Consider the following 20,589-nt stretch of genomic DNA (forward strand, 5'->3'; position numbering starts at 1 on the left):
TGCAAAATCAAAGTGGAGCAAAGGCAAAAATCTGGCATATGAAGCTCACCCATTTTGAAAGCTATATATGCTCCTAACTGATTTTGTTATTTCTTCGTATTCAACGCATTTTTATAGTTAATGTGTAAGAGTAGAGAAGATGATATATCATTTGTCGCATTAGTACATTTTCTTTGACATTTAAACACATTAAACGTAGCATACGGAACTACCGAGTACCAAAATCTCTATCTCTACTAAAACTGCATGCTTGTCAATATCACAAACAAACCTTTAGAGCGCTAGCATCACTTTCATCCGAATCCCGGAATTCCACACAGACCGCGATGTTCCTTGCCTAAAATGATTCATCATTCAAAATGAGTGACAACACAAAATTATAAATAACGTTTTCCACCCCAAAAGGTATAGTTTACACTGTGTACCTTGGCAAATGTTTTCTGGCTATCGTATTTTAACTGCAAGGGATACACATATAGATGGTTTTTGTAAACAGTAAATGGATAACAATATTTTGTCATTTCTGGAACAAACTCTTCAACCTCCACAGCAATATGTTGACAAGTCTTTTCAAAAGGCTTCAGGGGCACATATGAAGACGTAATACAGTCTATAGCAGAAAAAAGAACAGGCAAAGATATAACAATCATGAACACATTCCTGCATTTATAAAAAATATACATGATTTGTGTTCTCAAAGAGCAGTTTAACAAATAGAACTCTTAGTGATTGACAAAAAGTTATACAAGCACTTTAAGAACCCAGAAGAACAAGGAGGAGTAAGTAGCCCGATGCTGATTTTCGTGAAACCCTTCAAACCAGACGTGGATTGCTATTTCATTCTCAACGTAGAGTGATTTGCCAAATGTAACACATCATAATTTTGACAAATTTAAACTCTGCAGAGAAATCCATTACATTTCTCCTCCTGTGACTGCAATTTAGCTCTCACTGCAAATGTCTATTGGTATCAGGGAAGTAACAGTAAATTTATGCCAATTAGCTCATGGCTAGTCATGCTTAAAAAGTTAACTTGGTGCAGGTGCAAATTTTCACTTAAGAAATAATGGCAGCCTTTGGAAACTACGAATCTTATGATGTGTTACCAATAATAAATTCAATCCTCCCGAAAGTGGAAAACACAAAGCCTCAGAGAGGTGTAGCAGCAGCACACGTTATTGAGGTAGCCCCTTGTAGTAAAGGTTATTCATACACTTAAGGGGCTCTAAGACCGCTGGTCCTTGCTGCAGAGCAATACTGATGGAGAAGGAAGACCCTGGAGAGTCAGACCTGAGGACACAATATTTTTCATTGGGTTTGGCTTTCTATTATAGCGATACTTACAACAGAATATCTGGAGGTATAGAGTAAAGGTACAAAGAAACAAGTGATCATTTCACTACCCAGAGATAACTACTACTAATATTTTGGCATATTTTCTTCTAGTCTTCTTCCTATGCATGTTTTATATAACAACACAAAAATCCCACTGTATACAGAACTTTATCCTGGGTTTTTCTGGCGTTTCATCTGACGTCTTATTTCATGAATTCTTTCTAAACATCATTTTTCATAGCTGCATAAAGTTTCATGGTATCTAGATACCATAATTGCCTTAACAGTGTTGGGCTCTGGTTGTTTCCAAATCCCCCCACCCCACATAAACAACACTGCAATGAACACCTTTATGCATAAACTCCTGTCTACACTTCAAATTATTTCTTTAGGAAAAAAATAATCCATTGTACTCTTAGATGTTTTAAAATGTCAATTGCCACTCTCCTACTTCAATCTTTTCGTGACTTCTCATGGTACTTGGAATGAAATTCAGTCTTTTAAGGAGTTACCATGGTCTTTACAGTTCTCTACATGACGTGATTTTTCCTACTTCTCCTACTTCATCTCCTACTCTCCCTTGTGCCCGTCACACACTACACTAGAGCCACATTGGCTCCGTTTCTGTTCATACGAACCAAGCTAGCCCCCACCTCAAGGTCTTTACATATGTGACACCCTCAGAGCAGAATGTACAGTCACAATCACCACATGCTGGCTGGGTCACATGGTGAGCTTTCACTGGCCACCCTTTTTAAAGCAGCCTGCCCAACCACAGACTGAAATTATTCATTTATTTGTTTTCTTGTTTAATGTCTGTCATTCCGTCTAGACTGTAATCTCCATACTTTCAAAGCATCTGGTAGGTATTCAATAAAGTTTACTCAATAAATGCTTATTCGGTGAATAAATGGCTAGATAGAATCTCAGAAATGGAATGCCTTAGTTACGGACATTCATGGATATCTACTGCCAAACTGTATTCCTACTCATGATGGGGGACGGTGCCTGGCCAAAACCTAGCCAGCATTAGACAGTCCCACCTCATTTTTGTAAATCTGATAGACGAACAAAAACATCACAATGCTTAAATGTTTACCTTTGTGTTAGTGGCATAATTACTGAGATTGGACATTTTAAAAATATTTACAAGTCATTTTATTTCCTGCAAATTGTCTTTTGTGTCTCCTGAGATCATAGATTCTTTAGACAAGAAAAGAGATTCTCCTCCTTTTGGATCCCTTCGTTGATGAAACTTATCCAAGGCAAAAGGAGCAGAAACTCGCTGGAGCACACTCACAGCATCATATGTAATACATGAAACAGCACCTGATAAAATCAACTTAATTCACTTCCTAATCTGTAACTATTTACCATGTGTCCTGGGTTGAACAGTGTCCCACCAAAATCCATGTCCACTAGAAGCTCAGAATGTGACCTTATTTGGAAACAGGGTCTTGGCAGATGTAATTAGTTAGGATGAGATCATAATGGATTAAGGTGGGCCCTAAATCCAATGACTAGTGCTCTTAATAGAAGGCCATGTGAGGACAGAGGCAGAGATTGGAGTGATGCAGCTACAAGCCAAAGGATGCCAAGGATAGTCAGCAGCCACTAGAAGCTGGGAAGAGGCGAGGAATGATTCTTCCTTAGAGCATCCAGAGGGAGCATGGCCCTGCTGACACCCTGATTTTGACTTCTAGCCTCTAGAACCACAGAATAAATTTGTCGTTTTAAGCCACCCACTTTGTAATACTTTCTTACAGCAGCCCTAGGAAACTAATATACCATGTAAACCTCAAGAAAAACACTTAGAAGATAAAAACCTGAGATTCAAGCATAGCTCTGTAGGCTTATTTGCAATATGTAAGTTCTTACTTGATAAATCCACAGGAACACATTCTACTGTGATGTTTAGCTGCCCAGGAATAATCTGCAATTTGGTCTTCTCTGGCCTAGATGTAAAATAAGAATATTTTATACTTAAAAATATGATTAAGAAGTGCATTGGTTACACTTTATCCAAACTTCCAAATGCTTCCAAATCCAAATGCTCCGAAGCAGTTGATTTTTCCCATATATGACTCACATTCAGAATTTGAAGAAATTATAATTCATCTATTATACTGATTTACTGCAGTAACTCCAAAACACTTACTTCTTGTATTCTGAGAGCAACTTGAGAATGTCTTCATTTGAAAGCTTGCTACTGTCTTGTTTATACAAAGGAGAAAATCTCCCATCCAGGTCCAGAGAACCTTGAATATCTTTGAAAATGGGTCTAAAACAGGAACAGAAGGGGTTTTTTAACTCGAAAGTATTGATAAATTAAGATAAAATAGTGGTGGTGGGAGTATAAAATGGTGAAACTATTTTGGCAGTTTCTCCCGAAGTTAAGCATACACCTACCCTCTGATCCTGCAATTCCACTCCTAGGCATATTTCCACATGGTACTTGAACGTTCACAGCAGATTTATTTGTTATAGCCCCAAACTGGCAACCACCCAGATATTCATCAACAGGTGAATAAACAAATCGTGGTATATTCTTACAATGGACTACTACTCAGAATGAACAACTGATACAACATTATGGATGAAACTCAAAAACAGATTGAGCACAAGAAACCAAATGCAGGGGATTTCCCTGGTGGTCCAGTGGTTAACACTTCTCCTTCCAATACAGGGAGTGCGGGTTCCATCCCTGGTCGGGGAGCTAAGATCCCACATGCCTCGTGGCCAAAAAACCAAAACATGAAACAGAAGCAATACGGTAACAAATTCAATAAAGACTTTAAAAATGGTCCACATCAAAGAAAAAAAAGTCTCTAAAAAAAAACCAAATGCAAGAGTACATACTGCATGATTCCACTTATATGATAGTCTAGAATAGGTAAAAGTCATCTAAGGTCAGTGGTTGCCTGGGTATGGGTGGGATGGCTGACTGGACAGGAATATGAGGAAACTCTCTGGAGTGATAGACATGTTCTATATCTTGGTTGGGGTGCTAGTTTTATGACTGTAAATATCTGTGAAAATTCATCAAGTTGGACATATAAAATGTGAATTTTAATCAAAGGTAAATTATCTCTCAATAAAGTTGATAAAAATTGAATTAAATATTTAAGATCAATTTATAGAGTCTACAATATATATGTAAAGTTTCCAATATGAATTGGAATTATTCCCTCCCCCTCCCCTTCTTCCATGTTTCAAGCAGCTATTTTACTGCTAAATCGGGAAGTAATGTACAGGCACCCAACACACTGGAAGCAGCTATGACCAGAAGCACAATTCCCCCTGGCAGAATTTCTGAAAATGTGGTTATAGGCATTAACTATTGTTCCTACTTCTAAGCATACCTCCTTTATTTTCAGTAAACAGGGGTTTATCCCACATCTTTTAAATACCCCAGCCAAGCCTTTAGAGTGAGTTCCTGCTACTACTGACAACCAAAATAATTCAGGCAGAAAAAAATAGCATAATTCCACATCAGAACTGAGGATCAAAGCTTCTAACTTTGAAGATTTTAAAATTTATTTTTCTACTGGCAAATCAGCATCAAGCAGCTACTGCTATGGCCTGAAGGGGAGCGGGGGGCAGTGTGCCACAGGTGTCCAGAGTGGGCTCTGAACTCAGATGCCATGAGCACTGAGCCCTACTCACACACACGCCATGTGAACTTGGGCAAGGATTTTTTTTTTTACTTCAGTGACTCAATTTCCTCATCTCTAAGATGGGGGAGAATACTACCCACCTCTTTTTTGGGGGGGGGTATGTATGTATGTGTGTATGTATGTATTTATTTATTTGTTTGTTTGTTTGTTTGGCTGCGCCAGGTCTTAGTTGCGGCATGCAGGATCTTCGTTGCCGCATTCAGGATCTTTTTCTTTTTTTAGTTGCGGCATGCGGGATCTAGTTCCCTGACCAGGGATCGAACCCGGGACCCCTGCATTGGGAGCGCAGAGTCTTACCCACTGGAGCACCAGGGAAGTCCCAATACCCACCTCTTAAGGAAGTATACATTAAACACTTAGATCTCTGCCTTATACACTGAGCACTTAATTCCTATAAATAATAACAGCAGCAGCAGCTGGAGCATCACTAAATATGCTTATATTTACAGGCCATATTTCACCTTCTATAATGCCTAAATATACCACCCTCCACTACTCTTTGCCCTTGACCTATCCTTGGCTATCATTCTTACCAGTCTTCAAAACAAGGCCAAGGTGCCTTTTCATCTACCAACATACAATGCATTTTGAGACCTTCCCCCAAATGAAATGATTATAAATAGTGACAGAAGACTTAATTAACTTAGAATCTCCTATCCTTATGCTACTCCTCAGCACCCACTGAACATAACTGACTGAATTATTCAGAACATGGTGCCCTTTCCCCAGAAGTTCCGGTGAGCTGTACAGGCTGTACCACAAACAAGCCAGTGAACTTGTACTTCAAAGGGGGAATAAGCAAGAAGCACGTTTTAAGTCATCACTGTAGGTAGACTTGCAAGATCCGGAGAAAAAACATGTAACCCACCATCAGATATGTGGTATAGATAATACACTTCCTAATAGACTGCCCCTGAAGGGGTTGCAAAATTTGTCATCAGAAAGCAAGAAAATCTATTAAGTAATTACACACTTGCACTTAACAACAGCATTCTTTGCCTTCTCATTTTTAGTATGTTTTTCAGAATTACTCTATGATGGCTTTTCAAAGCATAAGCCCAGCCAACTCTGAAATAGTGGGCACACTGTACATAATTCACTACAATTTCTGGTTTTCTGGAAAAAAATTCCATCACTTTAGCAAATAAGCTCTGCTTTAAAATGCAATAAAATTAAGTGGTGTCAGTCAGATCAGTAACCCAAGCCAAAGAAAATTTCCCTGAAGCAAGACATTTGAAAAAATGAAAGGTCTTTGAGGCACAGCAAATTCTAAGAGAAAGAATTCTTATATCCTGTTACAGACTGAATGTTTGTATCGTTCTCCCCACCCGGCCCCATACCGCCAAAGTTCATTTGTTGAAATCTAATCCCCAAGGTGATATTTAGAGGTAGGGCCTTTGGGAGATGATTCGGTCATGAGGATGGAGACCTCATAAATGGGATTAGTGCCCTTATAAGAGGCCAGAGAGCTAGCCCGCCCTCGTTCCACCATGTGAGGATACAAGGAGAAGTTGGTTATCTAAAACCTGGAAGACAGTCCTCACCAGAACCCAACCATGCTGGCACCTTGATCTCGGAATTCTAACCTCTGGGTACGAAATAAATGTCTGTTGTTTAAGCCACCCAGTCTATAATAATTCATTATAGCAGTCCAAATGGACTGAGACACATCCCAAGTGTCCCAAGATGTAACTGGCTTGTCAGAAACAGACTTCCAAATGCTACTGGGAAAGATGACAGCCCTCAACTTTACATATGAGTGTGAATAGATGGGTCAGGAATATATTTGTACAAACCTGGCAGCCCAAGCAAAGGGCATTCTGTATTGTCCAAGGCGGCTACACACTTGCTTAGCTGTCCTGTGCACCTTCTGGGCTGTCTGAGGGCAGAAATAAGAAGACAAGATCATATTTGTTCAAACTACCAGGGACTCACCCAGAAAAATAATTGCCCCAACTTACTGATATAAAACATCAAAATCTAGGAAAACAAAATATAGAAATAGCTACAAGTGAAACACAACACACATCAGCCACCCACTTTTCAAGATTAAAGTATTTCCTAAAGGTTCTGTGTTTTCTCATCAACAAAGCCCTCATCGAGATATCAGAAGACAGACAAAATAGGTGTAGGGCATGTTTTGCACCAAAGACCACTACTGGGAAAATTTAAGCAGTTTTAATGTGTATTTCCTTTCACAACATGAGCAGGCAGACACTCATCATTCTTGGGAGAAGTCTGTTCTGGGTACCGCTGACCTTTTTACTCCCAAGATAAAAGCCAAATGACCAAGAATCAATGCAATTAGTTTAGCATGGGCAGGAATTGCTGTTTGCACAGGCACTGGGAGATGGCAAAGGAGATTAACTGCCTATAGAGTCTAAACAGGCTGTGAAAATGCTGGCTGTATGCTCACCCCTAGGGATACAGAATGCTAGAGGCTTTTATCTATACTGTTCAGAGTTTCTTTTCCCACAAATTAGTCATAGGTCTCCTCAGCATCTCCCACTTAATAGACACTATTTGGACACACAGCTAAATGCTACATATAACAGATCGACTCTTATAAATTACTCAGCAGCTGGAGTGCCGCTAATGAACTGTGCCACAAATGCTTTCCCTCTCTGGGCCTCACTTTTCTCATTTATAAAATGAGACGAGAGAATTAGAGCAATAATTTCCAAAAGTTTGGAATTCATGATCCAGAAATTTGGATGATTATATGGGTAGCTGACTTTGAAGGCTGCCATTTAAAGCCCTTGGATGGTAAAAAACAATCCCTGCCGTTTCATACGCCAACATTTCAGGAAAGATAGACAGGTGTAATGTTTAAAAAGTAGGAAGGGCAAAAATCTCAGAATAAAGGACAGCCCTTCGAATAAAATACATTGACGTTTCATGAATGGCTCGCTATCTTGTCTTTCTTTTCTCATTTCATCACAGATAGGAGTAAATTTGAGTACAGACTGGCATTTGGAAACTGCAGGACTGGGTCATTTTTATCCTCCCAGCTCTGACATTCTAAGCCTGTACTGCAGGGCTGGGAGTAAAGAAAGGGTAGCTATTGCCAAGGACACGGTATCAATGAACAGGTGTTGCCTAAAAGCCTTTAGCTCTTACTTTGATAAACAAGCAAAAATCAGATCGTCATGTAAAAAGGACATAAAGGAAAAGGGGGAAAAGTCACGTTCAAGCCTTAGCATGCATACTCACATAGTATACAACATTTTCAGAAAATACTGCATGCTGCGAGAAAGTTGTGGGGTTTTTTTGTTTTTTTGTTTTCTTTGGGGAGGAATTATTGATGATACCGTTTAAAATATCAATAAAAGGCAAATTCTACATCAGGCTGAAATGCTCACAAACGATCTTTATAAATACCTTTGCCGGGTCGGAATTTTTGATGTAGGGTTCTGCACAGTGCGTGATGTTTCCCTGGAGCACCTTTTCAATTCTCACAACCAGGAAAATTTCAGGATGTGGATTCGTCACTGAGAAAATTCCCTGGAAAAAATTCCTTCCGTTAGACTTTTCTTGACTGTAACCTCATGTATACAGTTGTTTGGTTAGTGATTCCTAGGGGGTGTGTTTAGCACAGAATGCTGATATTCAACACAGGATCATGTCCAGGGCCCTGGCAATAGATAGCATTTCCTTTCATACAGTTTCCCAGGCTCCCAATCTTCCTTTCAAAATGGATTTTCTATTTTGTCACCAATTTCACGTGTATTAGTCCCCAAAGCACAGGTGTCACCCTGGCTGCTTAGCCGCTTGTGTTCGGCAGTGTTTGCGAGGTGCATCCTTAGGCCTTATCAGTACAGCGTGCATTGTTTGGCTTAAGCGGCATGTGCAAAAATAGCGTGCATTTCTGAAGTGGAACCGGATGTGCATTTTTAAACGTAACTGCCTGTAACTCCAGGGCAATTCACTCACACTTAACTACTCCTGATGGTAGCTAAGAAGGAAGAAAATACTCTACTGCTCTGTAGAACATAAAAACTGAATCATCCTATAGAAAACATTCCTTTGTTGCAGTTAAAGAGCTCTAGTGCTCTCAACGTAAAGGTAGAGGACAGAGGCTCCAGAACTCCTTTTGTTCCCAAACACTTTATCTCAGGTACTAACGTAGATGCAACCCAAGTTCCATGAGTTTTCTTTGAGGGCATGTGGAACAACCATATCATCTCCTGTTCCAGTTCAGCTCCTTCCAAATATAATGTCTTCCAAATAGCCTGTTCGTTGGTTATGTCCGTTGCTTAAAGGAGCACCACACAAATGAATTCAAGTGTAAAAATCCATCACTGGGACTCTACCAAGTTTTATTTTTCTGCTTGCTATGTTACCAACTGTGCTAAGATAGTGTGTTCCAGTTTTCAAAGCATTTCAGACACGGTAGCTCGTCTGTTCCAGAAAGAACCCTCTGAGGTAGACAGGAAAGAAGGGAAAACCGAGTGTAGGACGCTAAGTAATTCCCCCCAATCCAGCAGCTTCTAAGGGTCCCAGATTATGGCTGATTTAGCTTTGAATTCCCAAGCAGCAAGCATGGAAGAAAGCGGTTAAAAACTGTTCGGGGAGTCCAATTTCCTGGGTTCAAATGTTGACCCCGCCATTTATGGGTTTAGGCAAGTCGTATCCTCTCTACATCTCAGATTTCCCATCTATGAAATGGGGGATGATGAGAGTAAGAGCGCTCCTGTAATCTTCTTGAGTGGATTAAATGAAGTAATGCACATTAGGTACCTGGCTATTGCCAGAGTAACCCAAAGCATCTCAAGATCACAGAACTTGATTTTTGGTTCTGCCAGGAGCGTGCTGCCCGGGCTGGGACACGCAGCTGGCAGACTGCTCGAGCGGCTCCCACAGAAGGTAGGCTGAGCAGTGCGCCTTGAGTGCAATCGCATGCTTTCTGATTGTCACATAACTGTGCTAGATAGTTTTCGTGCACCATCTCCCTCAGTCTTCATAAAAACGCTTGAACGCAGGCACTACGATATACACATTTTACAGATTAAGAAACTGAGGCTTAGAGATGTTCGTGCAGTAAGTGGGTGAAGATTGCAGCCAGGGCTTCCAGACGATACACAGCTCCTCAGCCTCTTGACCTAGGCTTCCAACATCTCATGCGATATGGCTTAACGAGAACAGTAACACCAATTACTGCCCTGGCTAACATTCACTGAGAGCCTATTGTTCCCCATGCCCAGGACTCCAGCCAGTTTCCCCACACTGATCCCCACACTGATGCAAGCAACGAATATTATCATTTAAAAGGATTTGACAACTGATAAGAGGAAGCTGCTTTCACTCGTTTATCTGTTATCACTGTTACTACTGCTCTTAAAAGCAGCCACGTCTTACTGAGCCAACTTGGTGGGCCCGGTACAGGGCCGAGTGCTTTCTAGGGACAGCACACGTTATCTGAGCCTCACAGTCACCCCGGATGCAGGTACTATGGTTACCTCCAGTTTACAGATGAGGATGCTGAGGCACAGAGATGCTCACTGTTCAACTGACCAGGATTCCGGTCCAGGGGGAGACTCTCTGCGGCTGCTTCGCCTTTTGTTCCACCACCTTCGAGCTCTCCCCCGTCCCCAGAACACAGAAGGGTAACCAGAGAGCACCCAGGAATCCTGTGTGGGCTGGGAGTCTGGCTCTTTAGGACAAGGCCTCTGGCCCTTCCCTCCTGTCCCACCAAGGAGGCATGGATGGGCCTGCCCCCGCCGGAGGGTGACTCTCGCCCACTTCACTGCCCCCTCCCTCTAAAGAACGGGCCAGGTCCCCCCAGCCCAGTCCGCAGCACTTAGCCCCCAGGGCACGGCAGGGCATGTGACTGCCCCCTTTTCACTAGCGCCCAACACCTGCTGCCCCCCAGCGGGGAGCCCAGAAGCCACAGGTCAGTTTGGGGGACACGGGGGACTGAGCTCTCTCAGGGCATCTGGGAAGGAACTGCCAGGCAGCTGAGAGTGAAGTAACTGGTCACAGTGGCTGTTTGATGTCAGGAAGGCAAAACTACTCAACGGATCCAGCTTCCTCCTTTTCCTGTGGTCACCTTGCTGCCCCAAGGAGCAGATGGGGAGGGCCTAGAATGGCCCGCAAGCCCCCACTGTCCACCAAGCCCTGGAGTGGCCTCTTTCTATAGATCATGCCACCCCTTGAACAGCCTTGGTGGAGGTGACGGGGTTGCCAGACAGCCCTTTCCAGGAATGCTGGGGAACCAGGCTGTTTCCCCGTCTCTAGGGTGACAGGGAAGCAGTACAGCAGAGGGGGGAAAGCTGGGCTTTGGAGCCTGCTAGACCCAGGCTCAGGTCCTGCTCCTCATCTTAGTAGCTCTATGACCTTGAGTAAGCCACCTGATTGCTCTGTGCCTCAGTTTCCTCATCTATAAAATGGGGATAGGAATAGGACCTACCTTCTTTACTGGGGGTGTGGTAAGAATTAAATGACTTTATACAGATAAAGTACCTAGAGAAATATTGAAAAAATAATTGCTGAAAAAAATTTGATGAGCTGAGATTAGCGTTCAGATCTGCTAACATCCAGTCTCTCCCTACACAGTACTGCATCCTAGTCCTAAATGGGAGGAAGATGAAGAAAAAGCCTTCTTCAAAAGAAAATGTTCGAATATTGGAGCAAATGACCGCTTCCTGGTATCTTTAGTTGATCTGGAACAAGGGTGCAAAATGATAAAGCCATTTGAGGCCACTGCCCATCGTTCTCACCTCTCCAGCTCTCATCTATTCCTTTGAAGGCTCTCTCACGTCCCACATCTCCTACGCAGTCTTCTAAGTCAACTCCTGACCCTTGACCCCTCCTCACATTCCAAACTCCTCCACTCCCATTGTGTTATACACGTCAGCACTTAATTACATACTGCCTAATGTTGTTGACTGAGGTCTTTCAAACAGACCTAGGCTCAAATCCCACCTTCACCACTACCAGCCATGTCATGATGGGCAGCTTACTTAGCCTCCCTGATCAGCAGTTTCCTCATCTGCAAAACAGCAATAATCATCCTGTTTCACAGGACAATGGTGTTTACATGAGACACCAATGGAAAATTCTGGCACACAAGAGATATGCAAAAAATGCTGATTTTCTTCCTGACCTAGGTTATAAGTGGGATGACACCTGAAACCACAATTTAAACTTCTTGTATTGAACAGACAGCTGAGCACACTGAACTAATGCAGCAAATACATCATTGGCTTAGAAGGACTTATTTGACATTGTGTGGACAATTTTAAACATATAATTCAATAGCAGGTTCTCAAATACCTGTAATACTGTCTTGCTCAATCTCTCTTTTAGAAGCATAGGCCGTCACAGTGGAATGTTCAAGTATGTGACAACCGCAGTCTGAGTAACAAACTAAGAGGATGTAAGGGAATGAAGAGCAACATGGGGAAAAACGACCACAGATCCACAGCCCAGAGGGGAGTGACAGCACATGTCAAGTCCCCTACCACTGGGCAATCTGTATCAATGAGCATAATCTTTGACCCTGAAAACCCCAATGCTTGAAATTTATTCTAAGGAGATAATTCAACAAGTGAGCTAACATGTAAGCACAAGGATGCAATAATGCAAGTGTTTTTTATGATATCCCCAAATTAGAAATATCCTAATGAGCTAAATCAGTGGAATAACAGATTAGCCCTTAATGTGACTGATCCAGATAGCGATACAGGGTGATAAACATGATGCTGAATAAATACAGTAGGTATAAAACAGCATGACTATGATACGGTCTGTACAAGAGTATACATAATGTGTATGTGTTTACATATACACAACAGAGACATCTAGAAAGATGTTTGCCAAAATGTTAATAGTTATCATCTATGGGTGGTGATTTTTACTTTCTTCTTTATTACTTTTTGTATTGTTCAAATGTTCTACATGATAACGTATTTATTTTTATAATCAGAAGAAAAAGGAACAACATTTTTATTTAGGGTAAAAGAAATCTCCTTACAATGCGAGCTGCTTTGTTCTGCTTCTTCCCACTTTAATTCTCTGCCACACTCTAGTTTCCTTTCAGTTGCAAAAGTCTAGAAGGCAGACCATCAATTCTGCTCTGCCTAACCTCTTATGGCGTCCAGTCTGGTCAGAGGTCAAAATGCCAGGGAACTGTTAGGCTCCTTCCAAAGGGCATTCTTTGCCTCAGATAGGACAGGGGAGCGTAGCATTACAGCTGTGACACAAGAACTCCTTGAATAAAGAGAGTTTATGCTCCATTAAAACTACCTACTCATGTAGTTTCGCTGGTGGCGCAGTGGTTGAGAGTCCACCTGCCGATGCAGGGGACACAGGTTCGTGCCCCGGTCCGGGAGGATCCCACATGCCGCGGAGCGGCTGGGCCCGTGAGCCATGGCCGCTGGGCCTGCGCGTCCAGAGCCTGTGCTCCACAACGGGAGAGGCCACAACAGTGAGAGGCCCGCGTACCGCAAAAAAAAAAAAACAACCACCTACTCAGAATGGGAATGGGAGTTAGGGAGGGAAGGTTATTGTAGGGTCAAGTTTTTCTTCAAAGAAACGAGTCTTACAGGCACTTATTGCCTTGCTCAAAAGTATGCACAGGGGTACAGGGGTGTGTCTGTGTCATCTGCATTCCATCTCACAAAATACTTCCTTTGAGATTCACATCACGGTCCCACTTCACCAGTGTATTATTAGCATATTTGCTGGTTTCCTTTTTTTCCCCTCCAGCTTCAGTCACCAGAAAAACATCTATACACAGACGCTACAAGAGATGGAATGCCCATGAAAACACTGGCCTGAAACTATGAAGGAACCCAAGGGTGTTTCTGTTTCTTATTCTGAATGCACTACCAAGGCTAAAAGATCATTCCTTACCTGCCTTATGTAGCGTAACTGAGATTCAGCAATTCCATGAATGAAAGACTCCGGTGAAGAGCCTCTTGGGTTTCCATCACTAGCCAGTTGGGTTGAAGGGCTCCACAGCATTTCACGGACAGATGCGGGATTCAGGTCTACGTGGAAGTCAGCTGAAATCTTACAATTGTTCTTCACATCAAATAAGGCAAGATTTATAAAAAAGGGTTCAACCTGGGAATGAAAACCATTACGTTTTTAAACTATGACTTTTATTTTAGGTGGGGTGGGGGGAGGGACAAATTACAAAATAATTTTTTTTAATTCCTCAAGTTTCTCTGATTACAGTTCCTTTCTGAGTTTAACATTTAGCTAAAACTGCATTGTGGCTCATTTGCATATAAGAAAGAGCATTCTAAATAACAGACTATCAAACTTTAACTTCTGTCAGGTATAATTTCACAAGTTATAAATTTTTTAAAATGATGAGTAGAAATCAGAAGCCACATTTAAAGAACTTCAACTGTTCTATGAATAAATTTTAATTCCCCATAGGCTTATTGAAATTACCCAAAAATAATGCCGGTATTACAGAGCAGAAATAAATCTTCCCTTTTGCTATGTTACAGCTTATTGGATTATACATTTAATAAGAGCTAATATCAGTCAACATCAAATTACTTGACAAAAGCTTTGCCCTATCAGCAATTTTGGAAGACATGATTCCTCTCCACAGATGGCATTTGAAAGCTGGTCACAAAGAGAAATTTCATGCCAGATGGCATAAATATTAACCCTTTACACACCGAAAGTCTGCTAGTGCATCTCAGCTACTTTGTAAGAGAATAAATCATCACTGTGGATATTTTTCAAAGACAAAATAGAACCCCCAAAAAGATGAACATAAAATGCAGTCTCTTTGGCGATTTTACATTCATAGTTTCAAGTATTCCTAAGCAGCTCAAATGATGCGTGACAGCTAATAATTAGAATTTTCTGTTAAGAACAGAATGAATTTACCCTATGAGAATAGTGAGTGAGGCGGAGCTGACTGCACAGCATCTGTGTTCCTCCATGGCTTTGGTGTTCCTTACTCATGGCTATGAGTCAATTTCACAGAAGTCCTATTCTCTAGTAGAATTTACAAATTTGAGGACTTTCCAGGTTCTGGAGACATGTCCCTCTTGAATGTAAAGAGCCTACCTACTCTACCTGCTATTTTGAATATGTAAGACTTTCACGAATCCTCTCAAGATGAAAACACATTCCTATTCTGGCAAAAGAAAGACATGTATGAAATTCTTCCATGTCAAATTTATCGTAACATGTAGCAATGGAATTTGCATGCAGTAAATTAGTTCTCAGAACAAAATTAAAAATCTTAAAAAAATAAGGAAGTTTCCTTAATGCACTGGTTTAATGGAGGTAGAAGGAAAATTCATACATACGTTTGTGGGTGGTCCTTTTGCATTGTCTCCAACTTGACCCAAGATATTGAACGTTAAATCATGGCAATTTACCAGGAAACGTTTATTGCACTTTTCCTCAAATGGCTTTATATCAGGTTCAATTCCTGAAAAGTCCAACCTCTGCAAAATACATAATATGAATCATTTCCCCCCAAAATAGATATTACATGAATATAGATCTATGCGTAAAAATTGCAAAATCCAACAGTTCTCTGTCCATTCTTCATTTGAACTCTTATTTTTTTATTCAACAAGCCTTTGTAGAGCTCTTATAGTAAGGTTCAAACACAGATAGAGAGAAATCCCGACCTCACCCTCCACCCCACTCCTGACTTCATCTCCTATCCTCCCCCCCACCTCTGTTCAGCCCCATTGGCCTCCTTGGTTATTTCTCCAGCACACCAAGTATACTCCCACCTCAGGACCTTTGCACTTGGTGTTCTGTCAGGAACCCTCTTCCCCCAAGATAAATGCAAGGCTTATTTACCAAGCTGAGCCTCACCAGGGTGAGGCTTCATTTCATTCAAGTGTCCAATCAGTTGGCATTTCCACAGAAAGACCTTCCTTAATTCCCTATATAAAACTATATACTCTCTGAAAGTCTCTACTCTCTTTCTTTAATTTCGTTTTCTAACATTATTTTTAATATTTATTTGGTTGTTTATTGTTTGACTTCCCCACAAAATATTATGTTCCAGGATGGTAGGAATTTTGTTTCTTTCATGAGCTGTGCAGGAGACAAATTTGACATGAATGGATATGGAAGGCAAGAATAACACAATGGCCTCTAACTTGGAAGATTCAGTAGACTGTGATGTTATAAACTTAGATGTGAAATAAAAATGAATAGCAGGTATAGGGGGAGGGTGAACAGAGATGATGAACTCAGCTTGGGATGTGTTGAGTTTGAGGTGATGCAAGGTAATTGGTTGGAGAAATAGGAGAGGTGTGGGTTGGAGATGTGGATTTGGGAATCAGTGGTAACCAGGGTGAGGAGGACAAGGCTGGACCTCTGGGGACCACCTACATTGAAATGATGAGCAGAGGGAAAGGCATGTGCTTAGGAAACTGAAAATCCCTGAGCTCAGCTTCTAACAGAGCTGGGAGATGAACCTTGGCTGCCACAGAGATAAATTTTTAAAAATTATTGGTATCTCAAAATAAAGTTTAAAAAAAGATATTGGGAGTCAAAGAATTCCTCTCACAGAATCCTCCTCCTCAGCTCACGCGGCTCAGGCGATCTGAGTTCATCTGTTCATTCCAATGGTCTGAACAGACTCACATTCTGTGCACAAATGGGAGGAAAGGTATAGACTGTGGGACAACTTACTATATACTTTCGATAAGACCAGAGACAGGGTAGATGGGAAATGACTGGATGAATCCGAGCAGAGTATACTGCCAGTATGGAAAACTCAAGCCAAGAAACATAAGAATTTTTCTCAATTGCCTGAGTATTTCAAGCCAAAGCAGGTACTGTGACTGAAGAGTCTTGGATAATTATAGCTGTTCTGACCTTGCCTACATCACTGACAAAATTCTCCTTAAAAGGGCCTAAAATATAATATTAGTACCTGAAAGCAAGATTTTCCCCTCAGAGTCTATTTATCTACAAACGTGTGGGACTAGACAGCTCCCTCTTGAACACTTATCTATCTGTGGAGCCAGCGCAGGCAAGTCATTGCCATGGAGATCAATTCTAATTTCCGCCCATTTATCTGCTCTCCTTTCTAGCTTACTCAGACAGTGGAATGTGAAGAGAAGCTGGACTAAAGCCCCCCAGCCCCCAAATCCTTTCCCTTCTGAGGCCTAAGAGTGCAAATGTTGGGACATGTGGCCATCCTCAGTAGTTCAAAGTCGGAGCCACCCCCTTCAGTCAGTGTTTCTTTTCTTTTGTTTTTTGTGTTTTTTAAATTTTTTTGTCTGTCTCTTCTTTGGGGGATGCATATTAGGCGTGTATATTTTTTATTTTTTTGGCCGCTCCACTTGGAATGTGGGATCTTAGTTCCCCAATGAGGGATCGAACCCGTGCCCCCTGCATTGGAAACACGGAGTCTTAACCACTGGATCGCCAGGGAATTCCTCAGTGTTTCTTTATTCTCTATGGTCAGTGGAAGAAAACACGTCTCTAAACACTGAACTCTGGCCAAAAGTGACAGCCGATATTATAGGATGACACTGCCTACCTAGAAAAGTACTCGACACACACAACCTGGATTTCTCTGTAGTGAAACTGCCTTCCATAACCAACACTGAAGTCAATTTTCTGTCAAACTTTCATTGCAACTGTGAATTTTTCTCTCACTGTAGCTCACTGATAAACAACTCAAACATAAAATCAGTTCAGTTCCATGACCACAAAAACACTACACCACAGATTTTTTAAAGACACTAGATTGAGTTTCAACCACAGTCAATTGGCTTCTTTGTATACAATCAAAGAGTCTGACATGTTCAATTAGAGCCCAATCATGATGGTGAGGGGTGGGATCAAAGGCTCAGACATGCTTGGAATGAGTAAATTTCTGAATGAATATCTTAGAACTAACATTCCCAAGGCCTGCTATACCCCTTTTTTCTTTTAATTCATACAACTTACACAAATAATATAATAGTGCTATGGAGAAAAAGGGAGAGGAAACATTTAAAACAAATTCTCCCCAGATCATTTTATTTTCTCATGTGGTATTTTATTAAGGAAAAACTTTTGCATTATTTATACACTATATACTTTTTCCATTTCAGACTAAAAACTTTTAGTTAGAAAACTGTATGAAGTGGGGGCTTCCCTGGCGGTGCAGTGGTTAAGGATCCACCTGCCAGTGCAGGGGACATGGGTTCGAGCCCTGGTCTGGGAAGATCCCACATGCCGTGGAGCAACTAAGCCTGTGGCACACAACTACTGAGCCTGCGCTCTAGAGCCCGCGAGCCACAACTACTGAGACCACGTGCCACAACTACTGAAGCCCACGCACCTAGAGCCCGTGCTCCGCAACAACAGAAGCCACCGCAATGAGAAGCCCGTGCACCACAATGAAGAGTAGCCCCCGCTCGCTGCAACTAGAGAAAGCCCTCACACAGCAATGAAGACCCAATGGAGCCAAAAATAAATAAATAAAATAAATAAATTTATTTTTTAAAAAAGATCAGAGGAGGCTCCTCTTTAAAAAAAAAAAAGAAAGAAACAAAACTGTATGAAGCAAAAAGAAATGAAAACAAAATCAGTCTTCCCCAAATTATTTTATATTGTATTGACATATTTTCACTGAGGAAAAAACTGTAATGCTTATATAATACATACTTTTCTATTAAAAAAAATCCCACAGATTTTAATTAGAAATCTCATGTAGAAAAATTGAAAAGAAAACCAAAATATTCATCTTCCCTCAAATAATTTCATTTTCTTGTGAAATAGTTTCCATTAGGAAAAATATTTGTAATACTTATATACTGCAGAATTTGTCCGTTTTAAAAAATCAGCAATTTAATTAGAAAATATCATGGAATTACCTAAATGGGAAAAGAATATGAAAAAGAATAGATACATGTATATGTATAACTGAATCACTGTGCTATATACCTGAAACTAATACAACATTATTAATCAATTATACGCCAATATAAAATAAACATTTTTTAAAAAGGTAAAAAAAAGAAAATATCATGGAATTAAATATTAACTACCTATATATCTTAGTACAAAAAGTGCCTCACTCTCATGAAAGAGATTAAAATACACATGTGCACATAAACCTGCACTTCCCTGCACCGCTTTCCATTTAAAGTGGGATACGTGAAAATTATCCCAGTTCTACAGACCTACATCAAAAGTGGAAAATAAACACGTCTCATATGACTTGGTGTTCCTTATACTGTAGATATTCACTGCTACTGGATCACAATTGTATTTAATGGGTTAAAAGCACTGAAACCATTGTTAAGGACTCTTTAATTTATCCATTTTGAGGAGTGAGATGAAGTGAAAAGAATATAAAGAACTGAGAGAAAAAAAATATATATATATGTTGTCCCAAACTATTTGTATATACACTAGTCCTCTTAGTGAAGTTAGCTGTTAAGCTACTTGTTCAAAGTAAGCAAGACAAGTATAAAGCAATAGATATGCCCAGTAGTGCAAAAATTAGTGATTTCAACATTTCAGACATTGTTTATCTGAATAAGCAACTATTCTAGGATTATTTAAAGAAATATATCATTAATACCTGAACTTCCGAGTCAAAAGAAAAGAGGTTCTGTCTTCCATCTCCTCTACTGAGTTTGTTCAGCTGTTCAGTTTCTCTTCCATACTAAAATTAAAACAAACATATATGTACACACACACACACACAAACACGAAACATTACTTCATTTCCTTCAAAACAGTATTAAATACCATTTAATTATCTAGTTTATGTGAAACTAGCAATCTGCCACAGCTTCAAAAATATACTATTCTCGGGCTTCCCTGGTGGCGCAGTGGTTGAGAGTCCACCTGCCAATGCAGGGGACACGGGTTCGTGCCCCGGTCTGGGAAGATCCCACATGCCGCGGAAGCGGCTGGGCCCGTGAGCCATGGCCGCTGAGCCTGCGCGTCCAGAGCCTGTGCTCCGCAACGGGAGAGGCCACAACAGTGAGAGGCCCGCGTACCGCAAAACAAACAAACAAACAAACACAAAACATATATATATATATATATATATATATATATATATATATATATATATATATATATATATATATACTATTCTCCATTTCCAAACTTAAGGTGGATAAAGAATGCTTGCTGGGCAGAGAGTCACAGTCACCATGACCCATAAATAAGCTATAGATCAGCTTCTTATACTTTCTATATGCCTTTTATAATACCAAGAATACTGTTCAACCCATAGTACAAAAAAGAAATACAAGAGACTCTGGATGTAAAAGAGAATAAACGAGAGAAAACACTATCTTTTATATATCCATGGTGCTAGCCATGGAATATTATATACAATTCTGATTCCATCACTTTAGGAAAAACATAATGGGCTCTACGGTCTGGAATGACAAAGACTCAGAGGGGATACATTAAAATCTACAGGGGATCATGAGTGTGTTCCTAAATTCTGGAAAACAGCTTTGAAGCTTAAGAGAATGGTAAATTTAAAATAGAAAAAAGTAACATCTAAACCTGTGTAACTTAATAGTTCAGGAAGAGGAATAAAGTAAAAATATAAATAGGTTTGGCAAGGATTTAAATGAAGAAGTGGGTCATAACCTTCTAATCTATTATA

At 40.6% G+C, this 20,589-nt stretch overlaps 1 protein-coding gene across 2 annotated transcripts in view; it reads right to left on the minus strand.

Annotated features, from left to right (window-relative positions):
- The window catches only part of DOCK11 (dedicator of cytokinesis 11), a 190,216-nt gene that overhangs the window by 110,452 nt on the left and 59,175 nt on the right, over window positions 1-20,589 (minus strand). For both annotated transcript variants that reach the window (XM_081221679.1, XM_081221678.1), the window contains exons 10-18: window positions 19,540-19,623; window positions 15,296-15,436; window positions 13,869-14,081; window positions 8,394-8,516; window positions 6,809-6,891; window positions 3,494-3,616; window positions 3,214-3,290; window positions 426-610; window positions 272-337 (exon numbers count right to left, since the gene is read on the minus strand). In XM_081221679.1, the coding sequence (XP_081077805.1) occupies window positions 272-337; window positions 426-610; window positions 3,214-3,290; window positions 3,494-3,616; window positions 6,809-6,891; window positions 8,394-8,516; window positions 13,869-14,081; window positions 15,296-15,436; window positions 19,540-19,623 (1,095 nt within the window). The remainder of the gene's footprint in view (window positions 1-271; window positions 338-425; window positions 611-3,213; window positions 3,291-3,493; window positions 3,617-6,808; window positions 6,892-8,393; window positions 8,517-13,868; window positions 14,082-15,295; window positions 15,437-19,539; window positions 19,624-20,589) is intronic.

Source organism: Mesoplodon bidens, assembly GCF_964165515.1.
Source record: "Mesoplodon bidens genome assembly, chromosome: X".
Classification (NCBI taxonomy): Eukaryota; Metazoa; Chordata; class Mammalia; order Artiodactyla; family Ziphiidae; genus Mesoplodon; species Mesoplodon bidens.